Source organism: Mus caroli, chromosome 15 (genome assembly GCF_900094665.2).
Source record: "Mus caroli chromosome 15, CAROLI_EIJ_v1.1, whole genome shotgun sequence".
Lineage (NCBI taxonomy): Eukaryota > Metazoa > Chordata > Mammalia > Rodentia > Muridae > Mus > Mus caroli.
Genome location: NC_034584.1, coordinates 74,358,339 through 74,376,731, shown reverse-complemented (window position 1 = coordinate 74,376,731; position 18,393 = coordinate 74,358,339). Strand labels below are relative to the sequence as shown.

Below are 18,393 nucleotides of genomic sequence, written 5' to 3'. Positions count from 1 at the left end.
AAAAAAAAAAAAAAAACCAAAAACTTAATTCACTTAAATACAAAAAACAAAAAAGGTCTCAGTACTTAGAAAGCAGAGGTAGGTGGATCTCTGAGTTCAAGACCAGGCTAGTCTACAAATCAAGTGCTAGGATAGCCAAGGATGCACAGAAAGACCCTGTCTTATAAAACAAAAACAAAAACAAAAACACCCCAGCATCTAGAAGTAACACCAACACTGCCTCCCTCATCTGAATGGCCACCTCAAGGTTTCATAACACGGTGTGGGAAGAGCGGGTAGAAACAGACATCCGCACCATTGGTGGGAGCGCAAACTACACCACCCTTGTGGAAAACAATCCATCAACATCCTTTAACAGTCAAAATGTTACAGCCAACCACGCAAAGGCTCACGACCACCTGCTTCCAATAAAGACATCACTTGTATCTGCTGCAGAAAGGCTGGACTGGGCCACCCATCCTTCTGGGAGACTGAATACCCATTAAGTAAATCGAACTTGATGTCAATTGGTTCATCACATACCGTACGCAAAATTCTTTGTGATGGAATAGACCAGACAGAAAGAAGAAGCCAGAAACAGAGCATGTTTTTCTGACTTCAGGCTCTAAGACATGTTCAATAGCAATGCCATATATATATATAAAGACTGAACAGGATTGGGGGCCAAGTTTTTCCAGCTCCAAACACCATTAGCAGAGTTAAACAGTCACTCCTTAGGACTCCTACCTATAAGCAAGCACACTGCTATTGCTTATTCAACTGTCAATTTGGGTCATTTCTAGGTATGGGGTCCTTATGACTCAGAACAATTCTTGCCTACGTGCTTGAGTGGGTACAAACCACCCTTCTTTCTTCTGTGTGGGGGATGGTATTTGTTCTCCCAACCCAAGGTGACCTCTAACGATCTCCCTGCCACAGCACCCTGAGCACAGGACTTGCAAGGGAGCCACCACTCGCAGCTAAAGCTCAATGGCTCTGATTGTTTTGTTTTGTTTTGTTTTCTCTTTGCAGATCTGAAGACTGAATCCGGGGGGCCTCGTGCATGCCAAGATACCTCTCTGCCGGCTGAGCTACACTCTCAGCCCCAGCCAGCCAGCCTTTCTTCTGAGCAAAGCCCCAGGGTACTCCTGACAAGCTGAGGGTGTGCGTAGCATTAGCTTTGTCCAGCCTCCCACAACGGATCCTGAAACCACCCTGAAGATCCACTGGGACCTCCCAGAACACAGTGGAACGTCGCCTGCTCTGCGTCTGCGGCAATTACTGGCCCTTCTCATTTTAACTATCCTGGTGGGGCACCATGGTGCCTCACTGCCATTTCTGTTACAACTCCCTTAAGACCTGAAAGAAGTGAGCCTTTTCAAATACTCACCTGCCACTCTTGTAGCCCCCCCCCCAGGAGGTCTCTAGTAAGGTCTCTTGGACTAGTTCTTATTAGATCATCTTTGGCTTAAAGTCTTTCTTTATATGTTCTGGACTTGAGATCTCTGGTGGATAAAAGTATTGCAAAGTTTTTGTTTCAAGCTGTTCTCTTTCAGACTTAATCACTCCTGCAAACCTACAGACATCTTAGTCACACAATATACTTGGAGGTTTCCAGCTCACTGTGGACATCAACCCCGATGGGAGGTGGTTTCCCAGCTCCTCAAGTGAAGGATGGAGAGACTCAGGAGACCTGGGACTCAGAGGTCAGTGCAGCTAGCACGGAGGGGTGATTGATGACCATCGGTCATTACTGGAGACCCTCCTGCCAGCCTTTGCCCTGGTGCTCTTCTGCCAGCCCCACTCCATGAACTCAGAAACCAGAGGCCAGCCTGCACCCAGGCACCAGTTCAGATGACCGGCCAATAACACAGACAGCCCAGCCCAGTTCCCACACTTACACACCCCCAACCCTTCCTCCACTGTAGTGGGGTGTGGCTGAACCCCTGCTGGGGTTCCCCATGGCTCTGCTGTTGCCAGCCTTAATTGGTCAAGTACTTGCCTTGCATTAAGGCCTGAGTTCAGATCCCCAGCACCCACATAAAAACTAGTCATGATAATACATGCCTATAACCCCAGCACAAGGAAGCCAAAGACATGAGGGCTCCTAGAGCCTGCTAGCCAGCCAGTCTAGCCAAATTGGGTAGTTCTGGTCTAGCTGACAGACACCTATCTCAAAAATTAATTAATTAAATGGGGATCAGTCGAGGCAGATCCCCCAAACATTGGCCTCTGGCCTGCACACACATGCACATATGAACGCACGAGCACACATACACATTCCCGCAAACCAACAAGTGAGAATAACATGCTTCTCCTACAGGATGCTGGGAAGGTAACGGAATTAGTCCAGCAGAGAACAAGGCCCCGCATGGACAAGCCACCCTGTGAATACCAGCTGTCTTTCTCTCAGGGCCAGTTTCAGGCCCACTGTGCCCTTTGGGGTGCATTTATCAAGGGCTGCCATACATCAGCTGTGGTACCAGACTGCTGTGAGCTCATGCTCCCCCCCCCATGATTCCAGGTGCCACTTCAGTGCCATCTCAATAAATGAACAGGGGCACTCCCTCCCACCAGGAGCATCCCAGACTTGGGGAACATGCATGGTGCCACATAATGGCACTGGCTTAAGGTTCTGCATGTTCTAATTTGAGCCATTCTCAAACCACTTCTGCAGTAGGGAAACTGAGGCACAAAGTTGCTGAAGTCATGAGGCTAACAAGTGACAGAAGCAGAATTTGACCCTGAAGTCCATTGCCCCAACCCCTGCCTGCATGGCAGCATTGGGAACTTCTGTCGCAAATTAACTCCCACCTCAGCCCCCACCCATTATCCAACAAACATCACTCTTGACCTTTCAGGTTCAGGTCAAAGTTGCGTTTGGATCACAGAAGTCCTTTCTTCTCAGCCCAGCAACCTAAATCCAAATAAACGTTTAGCTCATTTATCCTCCTAGGGTCAAGACAAAGAGACAGTGCGGAGCCTGCCCTTAGAAGTGGCAGGCAAATGTCTGTTATGATATCCATGCTCTGAGACTCCTACCGGCAGAAAGAGAACATTGCTGTGTTCCCTGTCTGTAGAGTCATAGCTTGGACTGAGGTCCCTGGAGGGCCCAGCGTGCACCCCATGTTCCCTGGTCTTGCTCTGCCCAGCCCGCATGGTTCAGGAGTTTGTTCACAGAGTGTCTGGCCAGGGGCTGGGAGTGTGATCTGAAGCCTCCAGACAACAAGCTGGTGGGTAAAGAAGCCAAGAGGACGAGGGGAATCCCCCCTACCCCCCAATAAGCGCCTGTTGCTCCTGCCTAAGGCCAGGCCTGGCTCACCAGATCCTGAACTGAGGTCTGGTCAGAGCACATCTGTCTGAGGTCCAGGAAAGACCGACTTCTTTGCTGGCCTTCCTTACCAGCTGTTCTGCGGCCTGCTCTGAGCTAGGTCTGTTGAATTGAGGTCTGACCCTGCCTCCCTCTATGGCGGGTTGCAGGCCTGGGATAACCTTGGCCTTGTTCCCTACCGAAGCCTGGAATTTAGCAACCTCTTTCTCCCTGAAGTACAGTCATCCTCTGACTAAGTGGGGCCTGGCCCTGACAGCGTGAGACTCAGAGCTCTGGAGAGAGTCACCCAACCTTGCCAGCTATGTCTTGCCCCTAAAGCTGTCTGGCTCTTCTCACATTTGGAACTCCTCTTCCGGGTGGGTCAGGTACACACTGGCCCAAAGTGGGGCCCAGGCATGTCCAGAGCACTGTGCACCCACCTGCCCTCACCACACCCAAGGAAGGGCTGGAGTCACCTCTCAGAGTCCAGATAGGACAATGGAGCAGCCAACCAGGAAACAACACATAAATTCTCATGCTGCAGAGCTGAGAAGAACCAGTCTTCTTCCCTATATGCCTCTGTGCAGGATTATGGCTCACTCATTCATACTCTCATTCATTCGTTCATTCATTCATTCATTCATTCATTCATAATGAACAGGCACTGTTGTAGGTCTTGAGAGAAGAGTGAGGACCAATCTTTCCTAGTCTAGGAGAGAGCTCACATCCTAGGGTCCCTGAAGGCCAAGTGTATCCGGTGTCCCCAAATACTCAAGCTGATAAATGGAACCACTGCAGGAAAAGGTCGGCCGACAAGGAAGCTTGGCAGATAGTGTAGTTGCTGCTTGGGGAAGAGGCAGCAATCCTCCAGCAGAAGGTGACATGAGGGCTGAGCCTAGATAGTGAGACAGGGCCAGCCACAGATCCACACGTGACAGAGGGGACACGGACGGATGGTGAGCCCCCAAAGCCAAGAGTTCACACACATGCTGCTCTCTGAAGGGCTTCCCCTCTTTCTACCCCTGACAGCTCAGGGCTGCTCTCTACTAGCACTCACACAGTGTAAAGGTCCCGTGCTCCCTATCCACAGGGCCTTCAGTCAACAAGGTGCCCCTCTCTGACCTACTCAGGTGCCCAGTCCTCCCCACAGCACAGCAATGGGTAGGCAGACCAGTCCCTACCCAACCTTGACCTCCTGTTACATCACATTGTCCCTAATGTTCCAAACCCTGAAAAGGGAGACTCATCCCAGCTCATGCAGTATCCCTATACCATCGCATTCAGAAGAGACACTCAGCCTTGACAACCAACCAACCCTAGCCATAGGTGCCCTCGCTCAACAGAGGGCAGGCCCTGGATACATCGGCCAGGTTAAAACAGGTTAAATCGCTCTTCCCTTTCAGCCCCTGTGGGTCCTGGTACACAGTAGCAGCCAAGTGGCTTGTGGAGACTAGAAGCTGATGCGCCCTTACCTCCAAACACATAGTGTGTGCATATGCTCTGGGTTGCCATCACCACCCGGGAAGAGGGGATGCTAAAGGCATCATTTTGAGAAACTAAGCCCATCTTTTAAGCAGCTCTTGACATTCTGCCTGGAGGGGCGCCTGACTCCCACTCTAGACCCAACAGCAGGATATGAGCTGATCCCATTATGGCACTCCCACACATCCCTCCTTGGGTTCTAGAACTTTCTCTCCTTCCAGTGTCCAAACCTCCCTCTCTCCTCATATCTAGCCTTCCCGAATTGGCTGTTCCTGCTTTGTTGGCCCAGTTCTCAGTTAGCAAATGAGTTAGCAAGAGGCAAGTCAGAGTCAGCAATGAGTTAGCAAGAGGCAGGTCAGAGTCAGCAGGAGCAGAGTGGGCTGGGGTGGAGTAGAAATGGGGAGTGCTGGCCAGGTTTTTATGTTGACAGAAGCTAGGGTCTTCTGAGACGAGGGAATCTTAATTGAGAAAATGTTTCCCTTGGGTTGGCAAATCTGCAAGGCCATTTTCTATTGATGACTGATGCTGGAGAACCCAGCTCACTGTGGCTGGTGGTCCTGGATTCTATTAAGAAAAGCAGGCTAAGCAAGCTGTGAGGAGCAAGCCAGTAAGTAGCACCCCTCCATGGCCTCTGCTTCCGCTCCTGCCGCCAGGTTCCTGCCCTGCTTGAGTTCCAGTTCTGACTTTCCCTAGATGATGAACTGCAAGCTGTAAGATGAGATAAACCCTTTCCTCCCACCAGGTGCTTCTGGTCCCGGTGTTTTATCAAAGCGATAACAAGCCTTAATTAAGATGGGGTTGGGGGGGAAGGGGACTCACATGGTGAAGTTCTCCTCCAGGAAGCAGCGGTTCCGCAGCAGGCCTGCCCAGAGCTGCACGCCGATGATGCCAAAGATGAAGAAGACGAAAAAACAGAGCAGGAGCACATTTCCCAGCATGGGCAGCGTGTCCAGCAGCAGGTTCACCAGAATCCGCATGCCTGGGAGAGCAAGGGTGGAGGAGGTGGCATCAGAGAAGCAAGAAGAATGGGCCGTGAGGCTGTGGGGTCTCCTACTCCCTCTGGGAGCCTCTCTCCTCCATGTCTGCCCCTAGGCCCATAAAGCCAGGAAAATGGCTCTGGGCCCTGCTGCACTTCCACGAGCTCATGGGTGAAGGAGCACACGCTTAGGGAGCCCCCTTCTAGGTGCTGAGTGCTCTCCTTCAGCCTCCATAGTAACCCCTTGAGGTTGGCAATCTGATCTCTGTTTAGACAGGCAGTCCCAAGGACCAATAGGACCTCTTTGCTCAGCATCCCCTGGCTGAGTAGCAGAAGGATGTGAACTTAAACTGTTGCCTGGTACTGAGTCTCCCCCTCTTTCTATGGCCAATCCTTTTCCCTGGGCGGCTTACTCACCCTAACAACCTCCTATCACCCGCCTCAGCCTGGCAAAACCTTGCTCTGTGAAGCCTTCTCAACCTTCTCTCACCAAAGCATTTGATCCTCTACTGCAGGCAATCTCAGCCTCTCCTAGCCTAGGCTACCTTGTACAGTTACAGTTTGTATGTTGTGCGGCCCAAGAGATTTGCACCCCATTTGCATCAGCAACTAACCTTAATCAATACTCGTCCGTCTGTATACTTTCCTGTCCTATCTACTGGGCTGTGAACTCCTGGGGAACAGGGTCTGTGTCTGAGCCACCTCAATAGTCCCAGAAGCCAGCCTAACCTAGAAGATAAGCTTCGCCGACGTTTGCTGGATGACTGACTGGGAACAAGGAGAAGATTGGAGGCAGGGAGGGGCGCGAAATGATGACAGGTAGGAAGAGTCGGTCCTGTTGGACTTTGATTGATCCCAGCGTGATGCTGAGGTGGTTATTAACGAGGATAATTATCATGGATTTGCATCACAAACTCAGTGTGGAGTGATTTCCAATCAATAATTAATGTCCACCCCATCTTCCCTCCCCACAAAACTAGGTCAGCGTCCTCTCAGGAAAAGCAACGGGGCTCCCCTGGCAAGCTGCGTCATCCAACTGAGAACATCCAGGCCCAGGGCTCAGCACCTCACATTGCTTTAACATCTACCCTCCAACATGGGAACAAGGAAGGAGGCAAGGAAACAAGACGTGTCCTCACGTGATCCCCAAAATGAACCAACTGCAAGCCTTCTCAGGGCTGCAATCACTCATTCATGGTTTACAAGCATGCATTCATTCATCGAGTGGTAGACTGCCTGCCGGCACTGCACTGAGAATTCCCCCTCAGAGCTCCCAGCCCGGCAGCGGGGTCCAGATGCAGCGGTGCTGAGCAGAAGGACTGTTGCGAAGGACACATTTGTGGGGAGGATGAAGTGGAGCTGGCCCTACAAGCTACGAAGAATCTGCCAGAGGTGCTGAGGGGAAGTGTAGCCTGAGAGCATGCAGAGCTGCCAGGCCAGGCCTGGGGCTGCTGTAGAGGATTCCAATGAGTTGGGTAGGACAGGTCTGGGAGGAAGGATGACAAATCAAAGGTCTGTGTCACTGTCACCAGCAGGTCTCAAAACAGCCACCGTCCTTGAGTGGCTCTGGGGTCTGGAAAGTGGCAATCCTAGAATCCACGCAAAGGCAGTGGATGAAGACCAGGCGTTGGGCTGAACCAGACCACCTTGAGGAGGCAGCAGGCTCCTCTCCACGCGTGGCTCACAACCAGCTCAACACCAGCCCGGCTGCTCCTGGATGCTCCCAGGGGTGGCCTTTACTGCTCAATTAATTACATTTCCCTTGTTCTCCAGGATATTGAAATTCTGAGCTGCCAGCTACTTTCCCTGAACGGCAGCCCCCTCCCTCTGCTTCTTTCCCGCCCAGGGGCCCAGCCCCTCTCTCTGGGTTCCTCTCTCCAGGGCCTGGGGAATCCCAGGGCCACAGAGCCAAGGTGTAATTAGGAAACTAGAAATTTAGCACAAATTTAATTCATCCATGGCTGCCCAGGGAATTTGGACCATGGGATTGGGAGTCAGGCCCCGAAGAGCCTAGCTGAGCCTTCTTTTACATACTTGGTACAGTAAGGTAGCCAAGATGGGTAGGATGTTGACGCTCTTTCTCCAGTACCCTGGTGCTAGGCACATGAGGACGAGGTAGGAAGGGGCAAAAGGCAGGGGCATAGACAGAGCCGTAGAAAGAAATGGAGATAGAAATGGGGAGATCTTGGGTAAGAAGACAGGACTGAGGGACAGAGGGACAAAGGGACAAGGGGACAGAGGCAAGGGTACATGCATGGGAGGAAGTGCCACCTCCAGACTTCTCTTTCTATGTGCTCTATCTCTTCCTCCAAGCAGCCTTCCTAGGTTTCACCACACCTAGTCAAAAGTGCCCATCCTCTAGCCCAGCTGCTCCCTGACAGCTACCCTCTCTGAGGCTGGGCTTACTCTGGGGACCTTCAGACTGGGTCAGGAGCCAGGTGGCCCATGATGTCAATGGCCCCAAGAGTCTAGCTAAGGGCCTGTTTCCCAGCCAAGAAGTGACAGGGGACACAAGATATCTATCTGCCTTAGACCTACCCCTGGTGGCAGTCAGCACAGACCAAATGAAGAGGTCTAGGTTCTAGTCCCAGCTGGGCAGCAAGATATACCCCTCCCAGGGCCACGGTAGCCTCACGTATAGGCAGGCAGCTCCCACTGCACTAAGTACATACACTGCATACACACTACGCCTTCTCTTCATCCTCTTCATCCTCCTCCTTTTCCTCCTCTTCTTAAACTCTGCCCACAGTCCATTCAAAACATCCCTATTAGGACAGCGCAGAGTCCACTCCCGGAGGCAGCCCTAGCCTGTACCACTGTATCCTCTGTACCATTGTATTCTCTGCAGACCCAGCTTCTTGCATCCCTCTGAGCCACCACACAGTCTGAAAGGCATCTCACTCCTTCTGTTCTCCTGGTCTGGGCTCTCCTCTTCTGGTCTCTGGGAATGGGCTGGTGCCTGACTTGAGCCCACTCTCCCTCAGTCACAGTACCTATGACCCTGAAGGACTCCTGTAGGTTCAGGGCTCCACTATCCTAAATGTAGCTTCTGACCCAGACAAGTCTGCATGCAAGGCTCACGTTCTCCAGTCCTGCCCCCGGGGCCTACCCAGAGCAACAGCCCCTCAGGACACAACAGATTACAGAACAAAAGGGCCTCAAGAGAAGCCTCACCAGTTGGGAACATGGCTGCTCTTCCAGAAGACAGGGTTTGATTCCCAACACCCCACACGGCAGCTCACGGTCATCTGTAACTCCAGTTCCGTGGGATCTGATACCCACTTCTGGCCTTTATAGGTATCTGGCACACACACGGAGCAGGGGCATATACGCAAGCAAAACACCCATACAAACAAGAGGAACAAATAAAAATTTAAAGAGAGCTTGAGAGGTGAGTAGATGTTCCCTTCCACCGTGACTAAACAGGAAGCCTGTCACCACCATACGGGGCTCTGGGCCCCAGGGACTCATCAGCCTTACAAATCAAATCCGGTAAGGTCAGACATGGTGAAGAATCTTTGTAATTCCTCCACTTAGTGTAGATGAAGGAGAGGGATTGCCTGAAGTTTGAGGCCAGTCTGAGCTACAGAAGACAACCTTGTCTCAAAAGATGGAGAGATGGCTCAGCAGTTAAGAGCCCTGACTGAGCTCTTCCAGAGGTCCTGAGTTCAGTTCCCAGCAACCACATGGTGGCTCACAACCATCTGTAATGGGGTCTGGTGCCCTCTTCTAGGTGTGTCTGAACAGAGCCATGGTGGTGTACTCATGTACATAAAATAAATAAAATAAATCTTTTTTTTAAAAAAAAGATTTATTTTAAAAACCAAAAAAAAAAACCTAATTAAAATAAAATAATAAAATGGAATTGAAAAAAACAAACAAACAAATTTCTCTGCCCCATGAAAAAAAGACATGAGAACAGCCTGATGAGTCTGTAGATCTGTCTGTCTGTCCGTATGTCACTAACTATGGAGGTGGGCAAGTCAGGAAAGGGGTGGGGGGCTGCCAGATGGGGTCAGGGAACCAGAAAAGCAAGAGTATGCTGAGCAGAGGAGGTGAGGAGTCACGTCTGCACTAATGAGCTTCAGGCAGCAAGAGAAGGCCAGACACAGAGAACAGAGCAGGCCACGGCAGAAGAGGCCGCTGGGAAACAGCTCACGGGAGCCTGTGCGAATGCCCACTGAACACCATCACAGAGCCCACATCATATGGAGGACAGGCTGGTAGGCTCTGGGACCAGGAAGGCAGTGGTGGCCGTATAATGGCTGGGATGGGAGCCAGGAGGAATGGGCTCCCCATCCTGAGCCCCACTGTTGAGGTTGTCCCAGCCACTTGAGGCCTACTTCATGGCTTGCCAGTATTTTGCCACTGGGTATTTTGCGTCTGATCCATCTGTCCCTGTGTGCCTTGCCTGTCCACACCTGCCACTGGGATGAGCTAAAGGACAGGAGCGCCAGGTCCAGATGATACAGAGTGACGTGGAGACATGGGGAGGATCGGGTGATCCTGGGAAGGAGGGATCAAGAGCTGTGGCATAGATGTGGGAGGAAGGGGATTTTGTCAGGGATAGCTTGAAGGTTTGGGGTCACAGAGCGTCCATCAGTGGAGACAGGAATCCATCTAGACATGTGGAGTTTGAGGTCCCTGGTCATCCTTGTAGAGTTACTTCATTGGGACTAAGAGTGTGGGGCTCAGGAGAGAAGAATCTGATCTAAGAGTGTGATATGAGTAGTGACAGGGAGAGGGTGGGGTCTTGATGGCATCAAAACTGGCACCATCGTGGCAAATGCCAGGCAGGGAAGTAAATACCACATCTCCATCCCAATCCTAAGAGATGGAGATCCCAGAGCAGACCCTCGGCTGCCAGAGATCCCGAGAGGCCCCATGGTGGCCATGGAGGAAACTGGCTCGAGAGGGAGATTCACTTCCTAGTAGGCATTTCCTCCCCAGGCCCAAGGAGCTCTGCAGACAGAGGCTGTCAACCCAGATTAGCTCGGCCACTCTGCGAGGCTAACTCAAGCAGAAATCATGGGACATGTGCCAGCCTTAGCCGGGGCATGACCCACTTGCCGGGGGCGGGAGGGATGGCAAAGAAAGAGGCGTGCCCCGGCTGTGGCCTGGCCCCCAAGGCTGCATGCTTTCTGATCCAGCCAGGTTGGTGGAGGGCAGAGAGCGGCCAGGAGAGGGAAGTGCTGAGCTCAAGGAGAAACCGGCTGCTGCCCTGTTGTTGCCAAGCCAACTAATCAGAGGCACAACAGGGGTCAGGGAGGCCGGGCCAGGAAGCAGACGGTTGGTCGGACTGCCAGGGTCACAATTACTGGCACCAGCCCAGCCTGGAAGTTTGAAGAGTCCCAGAGCACCCTGTCTTCTTCCACAGGCCTTGAGTCCCTCAACCAGAGCAGTAAGTGCCCATGCCCTGGGGATGCTCTCAACCTACAGTGCCCCAAGCAACCCTCATTCTCCCAAGGTGCTGTCACCCTCCTCTGTGAGGTCTCCTCAAAGCGTTTGCAGTGCCTTAGCCCTGACCCCTGGATGCTGACCCACCACCCGAGGCTCAGGTGTCAGCTGATGGTGAGGGGCTACAGATGAATCCTTGCTTTGACCCAGACCTGGACCCAGGCAATACTACTTCAGATGAAGAGCCATCAAGAGTCTTACTCCTACCCACTGTGTCCTGTCCAGCAACCTCCCAGATTCCTAGAACACGACTCAGCCTTTGACCTGAACTGACTGCCCTGGCCCCACCCCCTAGCGTGTCCCACAATCCCTTTGGCTTCCCAGCAGACATCTGGCCAGATGTTCTCCACCCTACTCTTCAGAGAAGACAGCAGTTCTTGGCAGTAGTCCCTGCTTCATCTCTCCCACTCGCTCTCCTCTCTCATCTCTCTCTCTCTCTCTCTCTCTCTCTCTCTCTCTCTCTCTCTCTCTCTCCTCGTTTCTCCCTCCCTCCTGCAGGCCGCAGGGACTATTTATCCCCCCAGGAAGAGACAGTCCTGGTGGGGACCAAGGATAAGCATCCCTGGAACTCCAGATGTGCCAGGGAACATTTCACTCAAAGCATTCCTTCTGACTCAAGCCCAAGGAAACACATATTCCCGGGGAAGAAAATAAAATGTCCATGTCAGCTCTGTTCCACAATTTTTCTTTCTCCCAGACCCTGTCCCAAATAAACCTTCCTTGGTCCTTCCAGGAAAGATCCCTGGGTCTTCCTGTCCCTTCTCAACACAGCTGGCCTGACAGTGGATTCCTATCTGGATAGGAAGGGCCAAACCAGACCTGGGTACCAGGGCAGGTACCTTCCCCAAACTTGCCACTGCCCCTCACTTCAAGTCAGCACCCCAATTTCCAATTATAAAGTGGACGTCACATAATCCTAACATCCCATCGTTGGTTAGAAGAGGGAGTGACATAGTCCTGTGAGACTGTGATGGAGTCGGCCAAAGTGCTTGATGAACTCCAGCCACTTATCAATAAACCCGATGTGAGCCACCCACTCCCACCATGTTCCTTTGTCTTCAGATTATCCCAAAAGGGACCAGAGTTAACTGTAGCAATCGCCACGCTGTCCCGTGGTCAGAATGACGTGGTGCCCGTGGAGGTGGATGGTGGGTAATAACACAAGCAGTCAGGTACAGGGAGTGGTGAGAGATGAGTCCTCACCCCTCCCAACGTGCAGTTCCCTGCCCTGCCACACCAGCTCCAGATACACCAGCAGGATGCTCTGTCTTCAGGAATACCCGCCCACACCCTGAGCCCTCTGAGTCCTTGATGGGACTCTTCTAAAACCAGCCTCTGCAAAGATGTCCCCGAGTCCCCACATCTTCAACCCAGAGCCTGCCCTTTACTGCTCACACCTGACCTTCTGCATGCAGGAAGTTCTTCATGCATACTATGCAACTGCGGCCACGCAACAGGACGGAGATCAGTAATATTAACTCCGCTTTCTAGTTGGAGGATTCAAAGACAAGAGGGAACGGGGCTTGCTGGGATCCCAGAGCAGGTGAGCTGAATTAGAACCTTGGGCTGACCTGCAGCTCAGAGCTCCCTGCTGCAATGTAACGCTGCTCCCACTCCATCCGTGAAGATATATGCATCTTCTCCATTCTGTATAGACAACTCAGACCAACCCAGGGTTCCCTGTGATAGAGCTGGTGATGCTAAGCCCAGGCACAACTCAACCCCCTGGAGGTTGCTCAGAGTCCTCCAAGCAGACACCCTTTTAACAGCTTAGCTTGGAGTGCAATGGCTAGATGCAGCACAGGCTGGCTCCATGCTCTCTAGTGACTGCCCAAGTTTCTAACTGGAAGAAGTCAAACATTTCACTTTGAAAGGACTCAACCAATGGGGCTCAGGAAAATACTGTGATAACGTGGGGCTGGGGGTATAGACAGAGGCAGACCCAGCAGGGGACACAGCCTTGCAGATAATCCAGTCCCATCATGCCAAAGCACAGAGAGGAGCAGTAACTAATAACAGGTTGAGCAGTAAAAAAAAACAGAACTCAGACCCTGCCTCTCTCCTCGACCTTCTCCCTTCCTCTGTCTCCTTCCCCTTATCCACTAAAGGCCGGAGCTAAGGACAAAGCTGCAGGGGTGGGCTGAATGGACATACTTTGAGAGTTTCTGTAACAAGAGCCCTGGCTTCTGGGACCCCTTTCTATACTATACGAAGCTGAGAGCCACATAGCTAATTCAACCTCCCTCTGCTCTGTGTCAGTAGAGAGACCGAGGCCCATGTTGCAACAAAGCGGAGACCAGGACATGCACTCTCTGACCCTTAGTTGGGTCTTTCTGGGCAATCATGTTAAGACTTTATCCTACACTGCATTTTTTAAGATTCAGGTAACCCTGACTCCTTGATTTCCCAATTAATCACTGATAATTTGACTGTCCAGGGCTGGCTCTCTAGCTTGCCATCTAGTGGTAAAACAGAGAGGTGCAGGCTACTGCTGAACACATCCCAAGGCAGACACAGCTGAAGAGCCCAAGCCCCCTGTCAGGTCACTCATTACCTAGTGACTCCTAGTAGAAGACCAGACACCAGGGACAAAAGAGCCTCTCCCTCAGAATCGGGGGCTGAGTTGTTGGACTTCAGGGATCTCCATTTTCTAACTGTCCTGTACTCTTGGGGTTTAGTTACTAAAGAAGGTAAGTTTAAGCTGGGAAGTGGGGAGGTATGCCTTTGATCCCAGCACCTGGGAAGCCTGGTCTACAGAGTGAGTTCCAGGACAGATCGGGCTATGTAGAAATCCTGTCAGAGAAGGAGGAAGAGGGGGAGGGGGAAGGGGAGGCAGAGGGGGAGGGGAGGAGGAAGAAGAGGGAGGAGGAGGGGGAAAAGGAAGAGGAGGAAGAAGGAGGAGGAGGAGGGAGAGAAGGAGAAAGAGGAGGAGGAAGAATCGTTTATCCTAAGGTCTTTTCTGTGGAATGTAGCTGCTCTCTCCATCTGAAGATATTTTGGATCCTGGGAATTCTCAGCATCTCCACAATGCTGAACTCTGAGAAAGGGAGAGAGGTGACCGTCAGCTAAGAGGGCATCTGAGGATTCCCAGGGGCGCCATTAGCTGATAGAAGGTCCTGAGGCAAGGCTTGGAGCCTCCCTTGGCTATCTGTGCCCAGAGCTTCGATAACTGGAACGTACAGGAGCAGTGGGACGCTAGGCTCAGGACTGACCCCTGCCCTCCTCCAGAGAACAGGCAAGCTGGTGTGTGGGACAGGGAGAGACCACCTCAATCCCAAAGCCACTTAACAAGCTCTGTATGCAGCCAGCCAGGGATCTGGGGAACCTGGAGAGATAGAGTGGCCAGGGTTCATATACGTGTTCATGAGTGACAGACACCATGACATGGCACACACGCATTTTACACACACATGCATATATACACATTCACATGTGTGCACATGTGTTTTCCTATAAAAACACATATAGATCTCTATATCCACACACCTGTCCAGAAACCATCTAGCAGGAGAAAGACCCACACCCTGCAAGTCTGTCCAGTCCCTTTGGGCCTACGCCCATACACTAACATCCCTTCATATGGCTGTGGCACGCTTGTCGGATCCCGGGCTGGCCTGACGGAGACCATGGTGTGAGATCCTATATAAATGCCCTTGTGGAGAATGCTCTGTCACATGCCCCTCACCTCCAAAGTGACCCGACCTGTAGGCTCCATCCCAGGAACACTGGAGATGAAGGCAGCCAACCCAGCCATCCCCAGGACAGAAATAGAAGCAATACAGATGGAGCAATAAGAGATGGGCCCATGCTCTATGCTCTATGCTCTGAATCTCTCTTAGTGGCTCAGAGCTAATGCTAATGACTCTGACTTGAGCTGGCTCCGGAGTACCTCCTCTGTCTCTCGGCCCTGCCCAACCTTAGCCATTGCTTCCCTGAGATACCAGAGCAGCTTCAGGGACCAGCTCACCCCCACACTCCTCACATGGCCATGTCTGAAACACCGTCCTGTTGACCTTTCCAGTCACTCCAGTCTCAACCCCACTTCCTGATCTTCATCTGGCCCCTGAAGCAGCCGGTATCTGAAATTCCCCAATAGTCAGAGGCTGGTGACTTCTAGACTTTTGCTCCGGCCATGCCCCACTCCTCTTTGTCTCCATTGCACCTAATCCCCAGGTTTCCAGGGTCTCTGCTCAGATGCCCTCCCCAACCCTGCATCCTGAGCTTTACTGGACCCAAGGCACCACTCTCTGTGCTTTAGCATCTCTGTGGTTCCTCATGGGAGGATGGGTCAATGTTTACCGAGCATGCGGGTCTCATGTGTGTTTGAGGGGTTCCTTCCACAGCTCTAGGCACTGAATGGCTGAAATCCTCCATGTGTTGGGATGAGGAAATGGCTCAGTGGGTAAAGTGTTCGCCTTACAATCATGAGGACCAGAGTTCCAGTCACCAGGATCCAATGTAAAGGCCAGGTTATCCTAGGGACCTGCCGGTAATTACAGCCCTCAGAAGGCAGAAACAGAGTAAACTAGCTAGCCATGGTAGCTGTGTCACTGAACTCTGGGTTCAATTAAAAAACTGAGCCTCGAAGAGTGGTGTAGACAGTGTTCAAGGGTGATTTCTTACATCAACCTCATGCCTCTATGCAACTGGGAACATATGCAAACACGCACATGCAAATGCACATACACACATGCATGTGAAAGAAAGAAAAGAAAGAACATCTCCTGGCCTTCTCAAATAGACCTAAAAGTCCCAAGCCTATGTCCCTACCTCTCCCCATTCCTAACATAGGGCAGTGGAGGAGGCATCCTACATCTGCTACTCTCTAGGAGGGAACCATGTCTTTGAAACTGTTTCTTCATCCCCTCCAAATAAGAATAGCCCAGATCCCTCCCTGGTAAAGGCAAGGCTCAGACATCAAGGGAATACAGTCTAGGAAATGCAGAGCAGACCTCAGGGCTTGTGGGTTCAAGGCAAGCTCTCAATGTAAGGTGGGTATGAGATAGACAGACAGGTGGGGAGGTGGGGAGGTGGATGGATAACTAGGTGGACAGGTGGGAAAGTGGGGTGAATGGGTAGATGAACAGATAGATAGATAGATAGATAGATAGATAGATAGATAGATAGATAGATAGATAGATAGATAGATAGATGATAGGTAGGTAGATAGATAGATAGATAGATAGATAGATAGATAGATAGATAGATAGATTGATAGGTAAATGTGTGAGTGGACAGGTAGTAAATGAGACAGACAGACAGACAGACAGACAGACAGACAGACAGACAGGTGAGTGGATAGATAGGAGGATGGACAGATAGGTGGAAGGACAGATAGGTAGATGCTTGGGTGGATGGATCAAGAACACATGCATAGAACGGTGAGTAAATGAGACCCATGAACAGGTGAGTGGGTAGGTGTTAGGTGTGCTGTGCAAAGGTCATCTTTGTACTATTCAATTTTTAATTCTGTACTGACAGGGAGCTGAGTTCTGTCCAGATTTGGGTATTGTTATTTTTATGGTGTGTCGCCTGCCTCAGTAAACATATACCTTCCTCACAAGCTGATTGGTTTAATCAGCCAATAGCTGTGCAGGAACAGGAAAGGGAAGGTGGGGTTTCCAGTCTGAGAGAGAGTCTCTAGGAGAAGAATCTAGGGGGTAAGATTCACCAGCGGGACACAAAGGAGGTCGGATGTACTGGGAGAGAGATTGAGAGAGAGGTTAACGGGCCACATAGTGTGATGTGGTCAAGAATATTAGGGTTAATCAAGTTAGATGAGCTGGCTGGGAGGTCATCTAAGCTAAAACAAAATTAGTCTCTGTCATTATTCATCTGCTGATGGGTCCAAGATGTCTGGCGATACATAGGTGTGTGTGGATGGGTGGATGGACAGACAAGTGTGTGGATGTGTGGGAAGGCAGGTGGCAAAGGCATAAATAGTCCTGTGTGTGAGTAGGTGACAGATTCAAAGTCTAAGCCTGCCAGAACTGGCTTCCCAATGGTGCACTAAACTCGCCCTACTTAGGCTAATCACGTTCTTTTCTTACACAGGCCCCCTCTGACAGCCTATGGAGACCACGCCCAAGTAACCTTTTACCCCAGAACAGTTGGGCTTCCCAAGTGCTGAAACACAAGTAAACTGAGAACTCAGAGGCATCAAGACCTACCCACCCACCCCCAGCACCTCTGGGTCCCACGTGCTTGCCCATGAGTTCAATAGGAGCAAAGTGACATTGTCCAGCGCCATGAGGATGGTTCTGGCCATGGAAGGAACTGATCTGTCTCTCTGAATGAGAAAATGGGTCAAGCTGGGCGGGTGGTGATGGGTAAGCAGGGAGGACTCACTGGGAACACGGTTGATGGCTTTGAGAGGCCTCAGGACACGCACAGTGCGGATGGCTGACAGGTTGATGTTCTGTAGGTCCAGAGAGTATTCGACCATCCTACGGAGAAAGGAGAGAGTGAGGGACGGCATAGAAGAGACACAGGACCAGGTCCCAAGCTGGGGCCACCCAGCTACCCACAGTCCCTAGAAGAGTAAGGAAAGGACCAAAATCCAGCTGTGATGTTCCCCTGAGTCCAGTCTCCTCTGTAAGCAAGGTTAACAAAAGCAAGACCCTACCTGTCACAGCGACTTAGCAGGTATAGTCTGGGGCAGGAGTGAAAGGAACAGAGACAGGTCCCTACTGTAGAGCCAGCACCATGCCAGGTGGCTGTCACCTTCTAGACCCTAGCCATTTGACCTGTATCAGTCCCACTTCCAAAACTTCCCTTCCAATGCGGATACATGGCCATCAGATTAAACCTGAAGAGGTGAGGGACCTCAGGGTGGTGCCACACAGAAACTGGGTGTCACTAACATCGAAAATGTATTATAAAGCCTCCATCACAGAGAAAGGCCTAAGAGGGGCCCACCACAGCTGGCGCCAAAGCCCCAGTAAGAAAGCAAGATATGACAGATGATGCTTAGGACTTAGGTCATCTCAGATAAGGCTAGAATCAAACATCCTACTGGGCTAGCCTCCTCTCCACCCCACCTTGAACTAGCCTGGGCATCCTGTAACAAATCTCCTAAGACGTGGCAGATGTGCTGTGTTCTCTGGACTCTAGGAAGCCCTGAACAGCTCAACGACCGCCTCAGGCTCACAGATGCTCTGCAGACAAAAGACCTTTCCTCAGGTCTCCT

At 51.4% G+C, this 18,393-nt stretch overlaps 1 protein-coding gene across 3 annotated transcripts in view; it reads right to left on the bottom strand.

Moving 5' to 3' along the window:
* Nucleotides 1-18,393, bottom strand: part of Cacna1i (calcium voltage-gated channel subunit alpha1 I) — a 111,031-nt gene that overhangs the window by 43,841 nt on the left and 48,797 nt on the right. For all 3 annotated transcript variants that reach the window (XM_021182805.1, XM_029470056.1, XM_029470057.1), the window contains 2 exons: nucleotides 17,553-17,650; nucleotides 5,591-5,750 (listed from right to left, as the gene is read on the bottom strand). In XM_021182805.1, the coding sequence (XP_021038464.1) occupies nucleotides 5,591-5,750; nucleotides 17,553-17,650 (258 nt within the window). The remainder of the gene's footprint in view (nucleotides 1-5,590; nucleotides 5,751-17,552; nucleotides 17,651-18,393) is intronic.